The following is an 18,521-nucleotide window of genomic DNA, read 5'->3' as shown; positions in this document are numbered from 1 at the left end:
TAGAACTTGGAAAGAAAGGCGAGTTGAGGTCTTTTCCACCTCGCCGTGGCCAAACCACGTCATACCGGGCAGAGTGCTCGCAGAGTTTGGCAGTACGGGATGGCAACGTGTGGGTTTGTGACAGTCAGACCAAGCCCCAAACCCCCGATGCTTCACCCCCTCCCACGCTCTAAAAGTGATGATACGCACCAGGCAAAAACGCAGTTTGGCAATGCTCCTGAGAAGTGGGGATACAAGACTGTATTCAAATGTTTCCTGGACACGAGATGATCTACAGTCTGATTAAATTAGCAATGTGATTGTGTCACTCATTGGCCAAAAGGATTGCACCACAAAGGGTGCAGTGTAAAGTATGTAATTGTGTGTTTTGTGTTGTCCTCAGTAGCTCACAGTGAAAGGTCTCGCTGTCAACACAGCTTAAATTCAGGGATTAAAACATTTTCACATGGCAAACCGTCATACATCCTTTAGTTATATCGATGCACTTTGGCAATAATAAAAAGCTAAAAGTGTTCACTTGTTTCATGGGCACAAGATTAAAGTGACAACTCTGAGCCAGTACATTGCTGCCCATCCAAGTTGCCAAACAATTGCTCTTTGTGTCACTGCCTTAAACCCTCATTACTGTGTGGGGAAAGTCAGGCTTTGTATTAAAGAGCAACTTAACAGCAGCTAAAAATCTTGTTTTTCGATGTCTCACTTTCTTTCAGCGATGTAGACATGTACACCCTGGGGTGTCTCAGTACGCCGTGACATCACTGTTGGGCGTGGCTACTCGAGCATGGTTGTTTGGCACGACACGGAGTAGTTTGTCCGCTTTTGGTGGAGTAATACTGAAATTGTGACGCGGATACAGCTGCGCATTATTTGACATTATTTGACATTATTTTACGTGGCTCAGCCGATCCTAATCAAGGACCTGAACTAAACGTATTTACTGTATAAAGGTGCAACAGAGCACACCAACAAACACATGTTTTAAGTTTGCACAGTTTGCTTTACACATGGAGCAATCACGGAGCAGCATTGGCATTCGTTTGGAGTTTGGTTTTATTCGGGGACACCCGGGGAATGTGAGTCCAACAATAACTTTTATTTAGCTCTGACTTTGGTCTCCACCAACCTCTGAGGGAAATGTCCGTCTCTTTAGCTGCTAAATGCTCCACAAAGTTCACTAGCTAGCTGCTAACTTTGTCTGTTTGTTGCTGAGCCGGCAGAGACCCGGGACTTGATGTGGACTTGTCTCAACTGACTGGAGACTTTGATTTATACTTGACACATGAGACTAAAACACAACTCCAGTATTGAATAAATTCAGCGTCTCTTAACTCACTATCATAGCAGTAGTTAAAGCAGCTCGTTGATATCAAACGGAGTTGCTGTGGTTTCTCATTATCTACTGTGCTCCTCTTACAGTTGTGGCTCTGGATCCATCCGGTCTGTAGTGGCCTGTTACCAAGGTGTCCGCTAACCAGCGCCAGGCCTTGCTGGAAAAGCTACGAGCCCCAGTGCCGCCATGACGTAGAAGAGACCACGAGTCAATCAGCAGCGGAGCTATTTATTAACTGCAGCCGGGTGGAAGTGTTTACTGCCTCAGTTACACATAACTGTGGAGTGGCGATCCCCCGTTGTGCCCCCCTTTTAGCCACCGAGTACCCATGATGAAACAGACGGCTAGGGTTTCACATGGGCCGTCACTGGGTCAGGAGGAAATATTGCTTTGGATGTTGGGGCATGCGTGCCATGTTGTTGCACAATGGAGACGAATGTGCATTAAGAGCTGGTGTCCGGGACAGTTTCTCTACAAGCAGTCACTAAAATCACAGAGGGAGGAGGGAATGAGAGTTTTACTTTGATGAAAGTCGTGCAGTTGGACACTCGGGGTTTAGGTACAGGGTATCGATAAGGGGTTGAAAAGAAGGGGAATTAATGTTGTACACTTTGTTCCTTTGTTTCTTAGTCTTGGTGTTTCTTTTTACTTGTCAAACTGTTATCTAATCAGAAACAACGAAAGGTGCCTTTAAGTTAAGACACTTAAAACAGCTGTAGACTCGTAGTCTTGCCGTCTTTTCCTTTGTTGTCATTCAGATCTTTAATGTGTTGGATGCAAGAGCAGTGTGCAACAAGGTTTAGCATCTCCAAATACACGTGCATAAGAATATATTGGATGTCCCAAAATAAATTTAAAGATGCGCACTGACCTATACATGAAGACACATCCCCCCGTGTCCACCACCTCTAAGGGTCACACCAACCAGGGCCAGCTGATAAGATGCTGCAGTGCCTATAATAGTACAATACTAATAGTATTATAGTACTAATAGTATCCCCACCTCCAGAAGGGTGGACGGACTCTTCGAGAGCCACTATGTGACCGTTGTCATCCCAGAAACCACGGGCCCCGCTGCCAGCTGCTGAGAGCTCCAGACCTGACAAAGATAGCAGCAGCCCTGCTTGCAAAAAGAAGAAGCCGAATGAGTACACAGCGAACCCGCAGAGAGCGGCCTATGGAAAACTTTATGAAGATTCTCAGTTCGGCGTGTCAAATGACTGGGTATATATGGCTAGATTTTTATATAGCACTTCCATGAAAGTATGGATAATTATGTGTTCCGTGGCCCCGCAGACTGTGCAGTCTGTCAGGAGGAAGTGGAGAGCCTTTGCAATGGCTTCAAACAAGACGCCCATCCAGAACATCTGAGGGAAGCGTTATGTTTCATATACAGTATGTCTTATGGTGCAGCATTTAGAGCTGTGTGTTCTGGCATGTTTTCACCTGTCCTTGCAATCTGAAAAAAACAAACCCCAACGGCCTTCAACCCGGGCATCCGTCTGCTGTAACCAGCTGATGAATGGCTTCGTCATGGTGAAAATGGCAGCAGTTAAAAGTAAAAATACTCGTGAGGACTAGTATGCACATAAATCTTGATTTAGGAGATTCCAGGAGCAGCATGTTGATGACTCCACTGTGAATGAAGTCAAGGGGAACAGATACTGTAGATAAAGTGGTAAAGTGGGTGGAAAACTCAAATGAATGCTCATTAAGTCAGTCAGGGACAAGGGGGACATAGTTTGAGTTTCTTTTTAGCATCTGTCACCCAACAAATCATGGTGTTTTATGCATGATTGTCCTTTTAACCCACTGTTTGTATGTTCTCCCGGGCTCATACTCAGCTGCACGAGCTAGGCGCTTTATAGGATGTTTGTTCCAACCACTGGAGGTTTGGGTTCGTCTCTCCCGCGGCGAGCCTTATTTTACTTATCTCTTCAGGGCTCCACTGCCAGCTTCGCTTAATTGGTCTCCTCCGCCTCTGTTAAAAAAAAAAAAAAAAAAAAAAAGCAACAACAGTGAGAGGATCCCTCCGCTGGACCCATCTGGTGGCCGGGCGTGTATAGATGCGTCAGAGTGCGGAGGGAGGGGGCGGTGCGCCAGCCAGCCGAGGTGATCCCCGAGTTTAAAAAGCGCAGAAGTCCTCCGTGCGCCGGAGCAGTGCGTCACGGCGACCCAGCAGAGCCAGGATCCCCCCCAACGCAGAGTCAGACATAGCGACGAAAATAGCTTTTAGTAAGAGAACGCGTCCGCATCAGACATGATCTTATTTGACTTTTAATCATTTGACGCATCTCTTTTGGATTTTTCCATTTTGGATGCGACTTTTTTTTTTTTTCATCACTCTTTTTGAAGTAGTAACAGACCCCTTTTTCTGCTTTTGTCATTTGTAATTCTTGTTGTCTGTTCGCGGTGATACAGCGAGAGAGGATCCCGAGCAACAGCTGTGGACTATATCTAAACTCCGCTACATGGATTAGGGATCGCTCCCGGCTGTTTGATCTCAGACGTTTCTCTCTGCGCAAACACGAAGATGAAATCTGCTGAGGAGGGTAAGTTTGACTTGTATTTAGTACAGCAGCCTTTTCATTTTTTTTCAATTATCACAGTGCAGCAAAGCTGTTAATGTGGCATTTACTGAACTTCTCATTATTGTTCGACACTTTACGGCCGGATGCGAGACTGTGTTGAATTGAGGCGTTACAGCTGCGTTCAGCCTCGGCGCCCTGCCGTTACTAACGGGATTAAAGCAGCGGTGGAGATATTCAATGTGCGCCGCTCCCTGTGGTTTGGATCATGGTGGGCGTGGCTCCACTCATGGCTAATAAGTGCTCCCAGAAATAGTCAAAATTGAAACCTGCGCTAATGACTGGCATGGCATTGTGGGTAAAGTTGCCAGCCCCCCCCCCCCCCCATAGCCATAACCTGTTATGCTAATTCACACAGAAAACAAACATCTACTGTGTCACATTAAAATGCAAGTACGGTTTTCTGTTTTTTATTATTGCAAGGAGTCACACGATGATGTCATCATCTTCAGAGCGGGGCCCCTAATTCCCTTTAATTTACTGCAGACAGGAGCTGTGGTGACTACAGGCTGTCTGTCTGCAGCAGACGTCTCCATCCGCATCAGTGTGCTTCCAGTGCGGTCACACTCACCCGGCCTCATGCACCGTACAACCACAGCTCCACAGTTCCCATGCCCCCCCCCCCCCTACTCTCCCCCTGTCCCCTGGTTGCGACCTCAGCCTTCGCCACAGACGGGCAGAGTTTCATGTGACCCAGCGGGAACGATTGGCACCAGACCACAAGCCCCCCCCCCCCCTCCGGCTGGGTGCACCTTCACAGCACGCAAATGAAACAATCAATTTCCTCCTGTGTTTAATGTCGATGGCCGTAGGAACACGAAACTCGCCAACAAAAGCATTAAGTGTGTGTTTTCGTTCCTGTTACTCTTTATGGGCCGCAGCATGTGCATTAAGTGGCATAAATCTGGCAATGTGGAGTGGAAAAAAACCCACCTGGTTTGGCCTTTGGTTATTTTTAGACTGGGGTTATTTTTGGCACCTTTATTGGCGACACCCACCTTTTAATAATTTGAGCCACTCAGTTGTTTTTGTGTCACTGGCCTTAGTGCGTTCAGGGATCCCCATTAGATGAGGTGTTAAGTTTTAACTTGCATGCATCTGGGAAATAGCTCAGGCAAAATCTGGTTAGAGAGCCGTTACTCTGCCATGATGGTGGACACCTCTGCTCCGCAGCAGCTCTCATAAGACTCAACTTGGCAACTGCCTCCCACTCAGAAAGGGAATGTGTGTTTGATTATCATGGTAACAAAGTGTGTTTGTATTCCAGAGGCATATGGCTACACACCAAACGTCAGTCTCTCCCTCCCACTGGGCAACCCATGTCTTCCCTCCCAGTACCAAAGCCTCCAATCCAGCCCCACCATATCCGTCTCTGAGCCTCACGGTTACGATGCCCAGGACGACATGAGAGCGGCCGGCTACTATTCATCCTCCCGCCCGAACGGGGCCCCGACCCTGGAGAGCCCTCGCATCGAGATCACCGCCTATGGTCAGTTTCCCGAGGACGAGGTGGAGGAGAGCAACCTCCCCGTTGCCAAGCGACTCAACTCCATAGTGACGCTGACCCTCCCCAGCGCCGACAGCTACCGCGACCCCAGCTGCCTGAGCCCGGCCAGCAGCATCTCGTCTCGCAGCTGCCACTCCGACGCCTCCTCATACGAATCGAGCTTCTCTTACAACTACGACAACTCGCCCCAGAACTCCCCCTGGCAGTCACCCTCCGTGTCGCCCAAGGGCTCCACGCTCGCCCTGCCGGGCGACGGCTGCACCTCCGGCAGCTCCCCCCGCCACTCCCCATCCAGCTCCCCGCGCACGAGCGTGACAGACGACACCTGGATAGGCCAGCGCGGCTCCAGGCCCAACTCTCCGTGCGGCGCAAAAAGGAAGTACAGCTTCAACGGCAGCGGGGCATCGCACAAGCACTACCCGTGCTCGCCCAACATCTCCCCCGGACTGTCCCCGCAGACCTCCCCACGCCTCAGTATCACAGAGGAGACCTGGCTGCCGAACACCAACCAGTACACCAACTCGGCCATCCTGGCGGCCATCAACGCCCTGACCACAGACGGGGTGGTTGACCTCGGGGAGGGAATCCCCGTCAAAGCCCGTAAAACCAGCCTGGAGCACAGCCCCACGGTCAGCCTGAAGGTTGAGCCGGGAGGCGAGGAGCTGATTTCAGGGGAGCTCTGTCAGGACAAGCACCCCTCCAACCGCCTGCCGTTAAAGAAGGAGGGCTACTGTGGCGGGTTCCTGGATGTGCCACAGCACCCATACTCCTGGTCCAAGCCAAAGCAGTATATCAGGTAAGAAAATAAAGAGTTACAGATGAGGATTGCCACCCAGAGTAAGGTCTGTCCAAACCTGAAATAAAGCCCGAGGGGGACAACTTTTGGTCTGCTTAAGATTTATCAAAATAAAATTGGTCCACTATTTTTTTGTCAATTGAGAAATGATATGAAAATTTGTTCATGCATAAACTAAACGCTAGTTTTAACAAACAGCTTTATCACGAGCATTGGCATATCGCAGTGTTAACATTCTGCACATTCTACCTTGATAAGCGCATCTAAAATAAGCCCTCCTCGCTAAGTTGTCATGTTGGACGTGTTTTGTCCCCCGACAGCCCATCCCTGCCCGCTCTCGACTGGCAGCTGCCATCCAGCTCGGGACCGTACAGCCTGCAGATCGACGTGCAGCCCAAGTCCCACCACCGAGCCCACTACGAGACGGAGGGCAGCAGGGGAGCGGTGAAGGCCATGGGGGGAGGACACCCAGTCGTACAGGTCTGCCAAACCAGTGCTTCTTAAATTCATTGTTTTGTGACGTCTTCAAACAAAGCAGCATCTCCCTCTTGGCGCCATATCGCAGGTTGCATACTTCTCGATTTACTCGCCTTTTGAGAGTTGAAATGATCCAGTATTTCACAAGAAAAAAAGCAAAAATACTCTAACAAAAACATTGTTTTCACATTCATCATCTTGCGGTTCCTCAGAGTTATACCCTGACCCCCTCAGGGGCCCAAACCCCATGTTGAGAACCAGTGAACTAGACTGTTTCCTGTGATGATTAGAGCAACACACGGTGCAGCCATTAGACCTATTTTCACTCCTTCTCCTTACCTCATCACTTCTCGATACTACCACCCCCCCGTTTTCTTTTTTTTTTTAACCTCTTGTGTTAAAATAGATTGGGGCGACATGTGTTTCATAGCCTGGCTGTTATGTTATTCAAAGATGTCACATTTCTGAATGGAATACCATACAGTTGTGTGAAAAAGTGTTTGCCCCCTTCCTGATTTCTTATTTTTTTGCATGTTTGTCACACTTAAATGTTTCAGATCATCAAACAAATTTAAATATTAGACAAAGATAACACAAGTAAACACAAAATGCAGTTTTTAAATGAAGGTTTTTATTATTAAGGGGGAAAAAAAATCCAAACCTACATGGCCCTGTGTGAAAAAGTGATTGCCCCCTAAACCTAATAACTGGTTGGGCCACCCTTAGCAGCAACAACTGCAATCAAGCGTTTGCGATAACTGGCAATGAGTCTTTTACAGCGCTGTAGAGGAATTTTGGCCCACTCATCTTTGCAGAATTGTTGTAATTCAGCCACATTGGAGGGTTTTCGAGCATGAACCGCCGTTTTAAGGTCATGCCACAGCATCTCAATCGGATTCAGGTCGGGACTTTGACTAGGCCACTCCAAAGTCTTCATTTTGTTTTTCTTAAGCCATTCAGAGGTGGACTTGCTGGTGTGTTTTGGATCATTGTCCTGCTGCAGAACCCAAGTGCGCTTCAGCTTGAGGTCATGAACAGATGGCCGGACATTCTCCTACAGGATTTTTTGGTAGACAGCAGAATTCATGGTTCCATTTACCACAGCAAGTCTTCCAGGTCCTGATGCAGCAAAACAGCCCCAGACCATCACACTACCACCACCATATTTTACTGTTGGTATGATGTTCCTTTTCTGAAATGCCGTGTTACTTTTACGCCAGATCTAATGGGACATACACCTTCCAAAAAGTTCAACTTTTGTCTCGTCAGTCCACAGAGTATTTTCCCAAAAGTCTTGGGGATCATCAAGATGTTTTTTGGCAAAACTGAGATGAGCCTTTATGTTCTTTTTGCTCAGCAGTGGTTTTCATCTTGGAACTCTGCCATGCAGGCCATTTTTGCCCAGTCTCTTTCTTATGGTGGAGTCATGAACACTGACCTTAATTGAGGCAAGTGAGGCCTGCAGTTCTTTGGATGTTGTTCTGGGGTCTTTTGTGACCTCTTGGATGAGTCGTCGCTGCGCTCTTGGGGTAATTTTGGTCGGCCGGCCACTCCTGGGAAGGTTCACCACTGTTCCATGTTTTCGCCATTTGTGGATAATGGCTCTCACTGTGGTTCGCTGGAGTCCCAAAGCTTTAGAAATGGCTTTGTAACCTTTTCCAGACTGATAGATCTCAATTACTTTGTTTCTCATTTGTTCCTGAGTTTCTTTGGATCGCAGCATGATGTCTAGCTTTTGAGGATCTTTTGGTCTACCTCACTTTGTCAGGCAGGTCCTATTTAAGTGATTTCTTGATTGAGAACAGGTGTGGCAGTAATCAGGCCTGGGTGTGGCTAGAGAAATTGAACTCAGCTTTCCAAAGATGTGATAAACCACAGTTAATTTATGTTTTAACAGGGGGGGGGCAATCACTTTTTCACACAGGGCCATGTAGGTTTGGATTTTTTTTTTTCCCCTTAATAATAAAAACCTTAATTTAAAAACTGCATTTTGTGTTTACTTGTGTTATCTTTGTCTAATATTTAAATTTGTTTGATGATCTGAAACATTTAATTGTGACAAACATGCAAAAAAATAAGAAATCAGGAAGGGGGCAAACACTTTTTCACACAACTGTAGGTATGCTATTAGGCAGGCCAGTCCACTCAGTCAGTTCCTGTCCAGACGAGGGTGACTCAGACTTTTCCATTGCGTTTGTCGAGTGCAGCGCAGACAGATACAAAGTGATGTAGCATGGCCAGTAAGAGCTTAGTCATGTGCTTTGACCGCAGTAGCTCTGGTGGTCGAGTCTAAAGGAGAACAAAAAAATGTGGACAACTGCAGATATGTTTTGGTTTTAAACCCATCTGGTCTCCCGACCATTACTCCACACGGCGGACCTCAGTCTGTGAATAAATAAAGGGTCTGCAGCACGGAGTCGGACAAAGTGAGCAGTGAGCTCTCCGTTTAATTAATACCTTTTGACATTTTATTAATTCATTGCAATAACTCTACAAGTTAGCCAGACATTCGTCAGATATGGGCCAGAGTTTTCTGTTTGCCCTTCACTTTTAACAAAAATGTCTTTTCAGCGTACGTAGCAGATCGCTAATCATGCCCCTTTATTTTGAATGGGGTATGCTAATCATGCTAAGCAGCCATTTTAAGGACAAACAGCTGTGTACCAATTCTATATTACTTACTAATTATGAGCAGATTTTGAGTAAGTTAAGAAAGTGACAAACTTAACTAAACTCACAAGAGTATACTGCTACTCTACCTAGCACTCTACGCCAGAGAGATATAGTTAGCGACTGGCTAGCGAACATGGTGGAGCATTTAGCAGCTAAAGAGACAGATTAGTGAAAACCAAAAGAGTTTAAAGGAGAGTGAATATTCAACTTCTATTCGTCAAATGTTACTCTGCGGTTGCTCACATGTATGTATGTATATATGTATACATATGTATGTATGTATGTATGTATGTATGTATGTGTGTGTGTATGATAATTTTATTGAGTAAAATAATCTTTTGGTTGATGCTTGTTCTTTTCACACAAACGCATAACCTAAACAAACATTTTTGAAAAGGATCCCTTAAATTTGTTATTGAAGACTTGTGCAGCACATTGTAGACTAGAAAAGTCAGTCCTGTCTGTCTGGTGGACAAACCACAGTATGGTATGGCAACACTGTTATCAATTCACATCAATAACATTTATACAGTGTACAGTGTCAGTGTGATGAGCTAAAATGGCTGATAATAAATGCTCGGTCCGGATGAGACAGCTCCAGGAAGATCTTGGGAAAAACATATAAGTGTAATAATCTCCTTTTGTATGCAGTTGTGAAATATGACAGTTAGAAACCAGCACATGCTGCACCATCCAGTGCGTTGCACCTCCAGCCACACATGTGTACAGGACGAGGCCGTGTTTGTCTATGAGAAGGTGCTAATGATTTAATGACAGGGGTCTGGGTTCACCCTGGCCAAAAAACAGAGTGTGTGTTCTCTTTTAAACCCAAACCTCCCCCCTTGCTTTTCTGCCAGCTACCAAGCCCAACCACACAGACTTCCCTTTGTTTAGGAAAGTTCCCCGTGTGTGCGGCTGACATCATCGCGCGCTGCGTCCCGCGGAGGCGGCAGCAGCAGCATACTCAAAACCACACACGTTTCTGGCAGGCTCCGATTGAGATGTTTGAGGGAGCCTTTGAACAAGGCGGCCCCCATCTCTTGTGACTTCCTGATTACATGGTGCACACGGCGCTGCGAGCCTCTGCTGTGCTGGACGCTGGCTGACGAAGCCGCCCCTCTGACTCAAAACCCTGCCCTGAGTTTATTCTGGAAGCTCCTGTTCTGTGTGGTACACTTTTTTTCTTTTTCTTTTTCCCCCTCCATGTCCAGCATCCAGCGCGGCTAAGCCGGCTATTTTCTGTTCTTTCTCAACGCCATCACCGCTGCTCCCCTCAACCACGCCCGCCAGCAAGCAGACTGAAGTATGCCCCTTCGGAGTGCTGTGTGCAGTCCTCACCGCATTTAATGCTCAGACTTTCATGCTGCACTTTGGTGGAGAGGAAATACCCCTATTCAGGTCTTCGTTTTTTTCCCCCCACCTTTCACGATCGGCCCATTGCTTGAGAAAACAGCTGTTTTCTTGCGCATTTTTGTAGATTAATACTCAGGAGTCATGCGCCTTTTCTTGGCCTCGCTCAGATTTAGATTTCCAAGTGTCATTAATGAAAATCATGTGAAGCAAAAAGCGTGACAGGATGAATTGCCCGTCAAACTGAGCTACCTCTCTCTCTCTCGACAAAGTCCATATACTGTATATAAATGCATTTGTGTGTGTTATCATCCTTCTGGGAGGGTCTATGATAGGAGCGGAGAGGGAGCCCCGGTCGCCCTCACCCCTCTGTCCTCCTCTCTGGTGCCTTGAGCAGCCGCAGTCTCGGCATTCCTCTTGTGAGTGATAATCTGAACTAGGGAGTGAAGGCTGCTTTGGTCAACGTCAAACTGCCAAGGAGGCTTCACATGAAGTGGTATCGGGCTGATTTAATTGCATCGACAAATCACAACTGTTGTCTGCTGCAGCTGCTTTGTGAAAAATAGGATTCAGAGCAGAAAGGTTTCCTGATTTCAGGGTTGCCACTGAGATAATATTACGTCTTAAAATGATAGACGGTAATGCTGAAGTGAGCACAGACGTCTCCACAGAGGCAATCTTTTTGAAGTTTTTTGGAAACGATCAAAAAAAGCAGCTGAAATCGTTCAGAGGACATTTATCAACTGTGATTATCTCTATTTGCTTAGAATGCCGTGCTGATAATAATTCAAAGCAGATAATCAGCAATCTGTTTGTAGTCACTGTTTTGAGAGTAACCGTGTGAGCGGGCTTCCTCGCTTCATCACTCTACTTCCTGCTGCCTAAATAAACAGCATTGCTAGGCAGCAACCCCATTTCCTTACACAAATACACGAGGCTGTTGCAGGCTCTTAACCCCGACCGGGATCCTCCTCCAAATCACATGTTGTGCCTCCCACCGGTCTGGGCCTTTCACTCTTGTTGTGGGCGCTCTTCTCCTCGAGTGCTCTCTCCCTACGCGAGCGCAAGCTTCATTTCGTCACTTCAGCATTTCCCTGTCGCTCGCTTCGGCTGACAATCTCGTCCTACATCTGCCTCTGTTAAGCTTTGGTACGTGGATGGTGACGCGCGCGCACGTTTTGACTCAGAAGGCCAGATTAGTTCAGTTTTATTTTTGTAGGCCTACGCTATAGCTAACGATACAGTAAGAATACTGTTCCCTATGTTTTGTAATTAAGTAGAGTTTATTATTGCATTCATTTGAACATTAAATTCTCATAGATGGAACACTAATATTACGTTACCCAGACAGGCCAACAATAGCAGTTTCTCTTATTCAGCCTCATGGACTGATTGGGAATGAAAAATTTACTTTTTTATCCCCAATAACCTGAAATTTTAGACTGAAACTAAAACTAAAGCATTATGTTTTTAAAATAATTATGAATATATTATTATTGCATCAGTCTTTATCATGGAATGGTCTAAAACACCAAAAAAACATACAGTATTTATAGTGTTGGAAGCGGAAGATGTTGGAATTTAATCTCTTCGGTAAAAACGTACATCTTTATTCACATACCGGGTTGATTGAGGACGTTTTATTTAAACAAGAACGATGTGAAAACAGAATAAGCTCTTCCATCTCAAATGACATTAGATATGAACACGTTGTTAATCGATACATTTGATGAATTATATTATGTAGTACATTCCTATTTTTTGCCCCTTTTAATTTGTTATGTACAATGTGTGCTTCTTTCAATTGTTTTGACGTCAAAATGTCAAGTATTCTGCTCTCATTCCTGTCTGCACCGTATGGGTAACATACATGGCTCTCACACAGCGTGCCAGTGGTCGCTGCTCTGCTCAGGTTTCGGTCTGTGGGTTTGGGCTTCGTGCCTGCACCCTGCGGTTTGGCTGGTTGAGGTCATCGTGACAGGAGGCCTCCCGTCAAGCAACACCTATGGAGGTCTGGGAGTGCTTTAGAAGCTCTGGGTCGAGCCCGCCAGCCACGGCGAGCAGCACTTCTGTGCCATCTCCAACTCCGTCGTGGCGGGATCCTTTTACTGATAATAATCAGAGCAGCAGAGTTTTCCTTGACCTTGATTGGCCGGGGCTCGGTGGGACTGACACGACTTAGACTTTTCTGAAACACTCTCTTAGTCTTGTCACAAATCACAACACCGCTCGCTGTGGGTGGCTTTTACTGCCGCTGAGGTTCAGCTACTGAAGAATCAACATCTTGGCAGGCCTGACATTAACTGATGGAGGAAGTGTACACGGGCCATTGATGAAATAGGTGATTACAAGATCCTAAATGGGTGCTTTGTTTGAAAACCATCGCACTGAGGGCCTGACCTCTGAAAGACCTACGTCTTCCTTAACGGCATGCAAGTGGAAGTGTTTTTTTTGTTTTTTGGAGATGACGTGAGGGCTTAACCGCAACTGTGTCTTTACCTCTTGTCTCTGCTCTCTCAGCTCCACGGCTACATGGAGAGCGAGCCTCTGACCCTGCAGCTGTTCATCGGCACGGCTGACGACAGGCTGCTGAGGCCCCACGCCTTCTACCAGGTCCACCGCATCACCGGGAAGACTGTGTCCACTCCGAGCCACGAAGCCCTGCACAACAACAACACCAAGATCCTGGAGATCCCACTGCTGCCAGAGAACAACATGCGGGCCATGTGAGTATCAGGGGCTGTACCCACTCAGAGAGGCGTCTACAGGAGGTAGATGGGGGGATTAAACTGGAGCTAGGGTTATTTCTTAGTCTTTTGGGGAGAGTCAAAGTCGCATCTCACAAAATTTTAGACTTGTTTAGGACTTCATGTCTCGATTCATTAAAGTATCGACATGGAGTTTTCTTATATAACTTGAAAGTCCTAAATGACTTGAAAGTCCACGTCAAGTCTCGAGTCCTTTTAGATGAGTCCAAGTCAGGTTTGGAATCTTGTCGAGATCACATCTGGTTCTGGTTCTAAACAGAGAAGCCAATGTGGAAGTGTCTGACACCTGCATTCTCTCTACTGGCCAGCAGGGGGCGACTCCTCTGGTTACAGAAAGAAGTCAGATTGTATAGAAGTCTATGAGAAAATGACTCTACTTCCCATTCGTCCCATTTAGAGTCAACTAGGCCGTAAAGCAGGGCATGCTTTAGGGCGGGGCTACCTTGTGATTGACAGGTCGCTAACGGAGCCGTATACGGCATCGCTTCGTCACACCTCCGCACTCCTAATATAATAATAATAATAATAATACATTTTATTTATATAGCGCTTTAAAAGGCACTCAAAGACACTTTACATGTTAAAAACAGAAACAATAAAAGCATTTATAATAAAAACAAAATCTACAACATAACGGTAAGAAGAAGAAAATGAAAAATAAACACGAAGAGAAAGAAAACATACATGACTGACTTTAGAGGTGAAAAGCAGATTTAAATAGGTGAGTTTTAAGTGCAGTTTTGAAGGTGGCGAGTGACGGAGAATGTCTGAGGTAATATGGTCCATTCTGTTCACTGGTTGCAAAAAATCAAGATGAAGTCAAAAGTCTGCATAAGTAATTAGTCATAACTTTGTTAACATAGACTTGACTCGCCTAAACTGCCTTGAGACTGGACCCGAAGGGACAGTGTGCAGGGTTTGGATGGTATCTAGCTGTGTAGCTGTAGACAGCAACTCCTCGAGTGCAACGCAGTCCGCCTCCCTCTGAGACCATCATTACCAAGATAACGCTACTTTAGGAGCAACATTACTCAAACTGCAGTTTCACAAGCGTGTCGGAGATCTACGGGGGCCTTCGGGTAATGTAAAAACGTTAACGGGTCTCTCAAGAGCCAGTGTTCGGTTGTCCTTTCTGGGCTACTGTAGAAACATGGCGGTGCAACATGGCGAACTCTGTGTAGATACAAACAGCTCATTCTGAGCTAGACAAAACACACCACGTTTTAGTTTCAGGTCATTTCACACTGATGAATAGTTTTGAATATTATATTCCGTTTCTGCCCAGAAATCAAACACATTTTCTGTAAAACAAAGTAACAATCTGGAGATATGACGTTCAGTATTCTGTGTGTGCGCCTGTTTGGGTTGAGAAAGTGTTGCATATGGCTTTCCCATTTTATTAGCCTCAGAGATCAGATTACTGGGGAAGCTCTGGGCTGCTCACAGGAGTTTCTGTCTGAGCTGCAGGCAGCAGCAGCCTGCTAGCATCAGCACTTTCTCTGCGTTTTAATGGATGTAAAGCTCTCCTTACGCAACGCCTTCACCTCGGGATACGGTTTCTCTCTTTTCACGGGGGACACGCATCGGAGTGCTCACAGAGATAGCGAGGGATTTGTGGGAGATTTATTCCTTTTGACGTGTGTGACATTTTTAATGTGGTACAGAGACAGACATTATTATATTTCTGAAATAGTTATTCACGATGATTCAGTGGGGGGGGGATTAAATGATTAATCACCATCAGTTAGCTAACATGAAGCCACAAACGGTCGGTCAACTTGGTATGCCTCCAATTAACTCTTAATTAATAAACACAATGATAGCATTTCTTTCTCAAACTCTGTCTCGGGCACCGAGCGGGGACGCCTCAGTTTGTGCTTTTGCACTCAGCTTGCCTGCGTAGGCGGAGAGCTGAACAGCTGGGGTCCTGAGCATCAACACCTGATTACTTCGCCGGACCCCGGCGTCTGGCGAGAGGAATGTTAGGGAGTGTTCAAATGTGTGTAAAAGTTGACATTTACTAGGCTTTGAGGAATGCAGCATCGAGTAGCTCGGCGATGGAAAAAGCCAGAAAGCGTTTTTTGGAGAGGCTCGAGGTATTTAAGTGTGAAACAGTTAGATGGGTGAAGTGCAGACAGAGAGGGAAGAGGAGGAGGAGGAGGATGGGGGGCTTTTATTAAGTGTCTGATGAAGACTCTGACACTGTTAAAGAAATCATTACAGCCATTTCGGTGGCTGTAAGATTTGTGGAAGGAAAACAGTATTTCAGCAGCCGTCTCTTGTGGGCCATAACAAAGATATTCCTCGCGTGATGAATGTTGTTTCTGTAGGATTTGAATTTCACCCAAGAGTGGATTCACTGAGGTGAAAAAGCTTGCTCGGGGGTGGTGGTGTTAATCTTCTGTCAGGGCTGCGCTGTTGGAGTCCAGAGCTTAAGAAATCCCTTTTGATTTGGCTGCAATACTGAATCAATCACGGCCTGATTAACTGTGAGAGCGTATATGTCGTTAATGCACGTGATAATTTGCCTGGTGGACTGACAGACTTTGGCAAACTCTCCTTCTTTTGTCTCTTCACAAAACACAGAGTCGACTGCGCGGGGATCTTGAAGCTGCGCAACTCAGACATCGAGCTGAGGAAGGGGGAGACGGACATCGGGCGCAAGAACACGCGCGTGAGGATGGTTTTCAGAGTTCACATCAACCAGGCCACGGGGAGAACGGTGTCCTTGCAGGTTTCATCCAACCCCATTGAGTGCTGTGAGTTCATCTCCTATTTGTTCTTAAAAAATGTCACTCCTCAGTCCTTTTATATATTTATCTAATATTTATTTAATGGCTTTCATATATTTATCGAACCCCTATTTAGATATGTATAGAACATTGTTTATAAATGTATCTTCTTTATGTTTATCTAATGCCTTTTACATTTTTCATATATTTATTAATGCCTTTATGGTAGCATTAATGTTGCTAGGTAAACTTTCTATCGACACGACCAGGGGAGGCAGCCTATTTTTTACCCGATCGTGCTACACTGTCAACAACAAATCCTTCCGGTCGGCATTTGCTGTCTCTGTTGACGAGATCCCGTGTTTATCGTCTCAATCATTGCGGGAGAGACTAAATACTGCAACAAGACCAGTCATCGCTGCACAGATTTCATTGGTAATTAACCCCACGTGGCACCTGATCGAGGCTGTATTCACGATGATGACCCGATGATGATCTGAGAACAAGAATTTAGAGAAAGATAATGTATTTTAAAATGTCATACATTTGGAAGGCACTACAGGTGAATCGGGTCAAGTTTTCTGAGATCTTATACAATATGCAAATGAGACATTGTCTAATGCTAAATGTTGGCGAATTTAGGAGAAATCTTAAGATGCAAATAGACAAAGCAGTAAAATAAACACCTGAATGTGTATTTTGGATGTTTTCTTTCCACGCGTCAGAGAGAAAGACTAGTGCATGAACAAAACACTAGAATAACCAAGTGAAATAGTCATCATTACATGCAGCATTGTAAATACTGGTGCATGTGATAGTGAGCTACATTTGAACTCGACAGTGTTCGTTCCGTGGAAAGTCAATGTAGGCCTTGCTCGATAAACTCTATCGACTCTGCGCTGCACCAGAGTTGACCTTTTTCACTGGAGCGGGATAAACTCCGGCACATCAACCACTTCATGTGGTTCCTGGCAGTGAGAGCTGCCATAGAGATTAAGTCTTATGAGGTAAATGAAAGACAGTAGTTAAACCATGATCTCAGCCCCTTGAAATAGACCATTGTCAGTTTCTGAACAACTGCCACAAAGCAATTGTTTCTGACAAATTCCCTCTGTGTGTGAGTGAGGCAGAACGAAGCGGAGAGATGTGGGGACGATTGATGGTTTCCAAACACAGAGAATTAGAGTTTTATCAAAATCAGAGCGCGGGTAGAATCAAATTACACAAAGATGGTCCTCATGTGAGGAGAATACTCGGGTTTCACTGAATCGCTATTTATGTATCCCGGTCAATCGCGATGACATTACAGCTATATTTCACAAGAGAAGGCTGCCCGAGACATCGGCGTTACATTTAGACGGAAAACGTTTGCAGGTATTTTCGCAGCTGATAGATCATTTCAGAAAAACTGAAAGTAAGCAAGGAATGAGAAGCCAAAAGGGGAGAAAGAGAAGAATAAGAAGAAGAAAAAAAGATACTCTTAAAGTCATTATGTGAGACTAAGTCATCCACCATAATTTGAGGGAAAATACAAATAAACACAACATGGAGCCTCTCTTTGCTTCCTGGCAAAGTCAGCTTAACTCTGACATAAAGAGGTGGAGGCTGTTGCAGCCGTGCTGACTGTGATTCAGCCTGGGCCTGGATGCTCAGGTCTGCATGGGGAGTGGGTGTGTGTGTGTGTGTGTGTGTGTGTGTGTGTGTGTGTTAGCTGAACGATGAGGCCGTCCTCTCTCTCTCTCTCTCTCCCTCTCTCCCTCTCACAGCCCAGAGATCGGCCCAGGAGCTGCCGCTGGTGGACAAGCGGAGCTTGGAGACGTGTCCTGCCCACGGGGGGGGAGAGGATGCTCATCGACGGACACAACTTCCAGCACGACTCCAAGGTGGTGTTCGTGGAGAAGGCTCAAGGTAAAATAGGAGGAGTTCTGGACTCTGAGCGCAGCTGTGTGTGTGTGTGTGTGTGTGTGTGTGTCTCCCTCTCCGTTGTTGGAGAAACCCCAGGACTGCCTCCTCCCTCCCTCCCTCCCTTCTCTCCCCCTGCCGTCAAAATATCCTCCATCCTGCCAGAGTGCCACATGTGGTGCACATTAATGCGCTGTATTTTTAACCCAGCAGATTTACATTTGCAGAAGTTTCCATTGCCTGTTCAGCAGAGGAATGGATCACAAATGCAGCATGTGTTGTGTGTGGGTGACTGTGCACATGGTGTGTGTGTGTGTGTGTGTGTGTGTGTGTGTGTGTGTGTGTGTGTGTGTGTGTGTGTGTGTGTGTGTGTGTGTGTGTGTGTGTGTGTGTGTGTG

General features: G+C 46.0%; 1 protein-coding gene across 1 annotated transcript in view; it reads left to right on the top strand.

Moving 5' to 3' along the window:
* Nucleotides 1-3,418: 3,418 nt before the first annotated feature.
* nfatc1 (nuclear factor of activated T cells 1) overlaps nt 3,419-18,521 on the top strand; it is a 25,207-nt gene continuing 10,104 nt past the window's right edge. Inside the window, 7 exon segments of the mRNA XM_031874686.1 lie at nt 3,419-3,882; nt 5,186-6,221; nt 6,542-6,701; nt 13,242-13,447; nt 16,076-16,248; nt 17,988-18,049; nt 18,051-18,129. Coding sequence (XP_031730546.1) covers nt 3,864-3,882; nt 5,186-6,221; nt 6,542-6,701; nt 13,242-13,447; nt 16,076-16,248; nt 17,988-18,049; nt 18,051-18,129 — 1,735 coding nt within the window. The 5' untranslated portion in view covers nt 3,419-3,863.

This window comes from Anarrhichthys ocellatus, unplaced genomic scaffold (assembly GCF_004355925.1).
Source record: "Anarrhichthys ocellatus isolate YVR2014 unplaced genomic scaffold, GSC_Weel_1.0 scaffold84, whole genome shotgun sequence".
In the NCBI taxonomy this organism is placed as follows: Eukaryota; Metazoa; Chordata; class Actinopteri; order Perciformes; family Anarhichadidae; genus Anarrhichthys; species Anarrhichthys ocellatus.
This window is presented reverse-complemented; position numbering and strand designations above follow the sequence as displayed.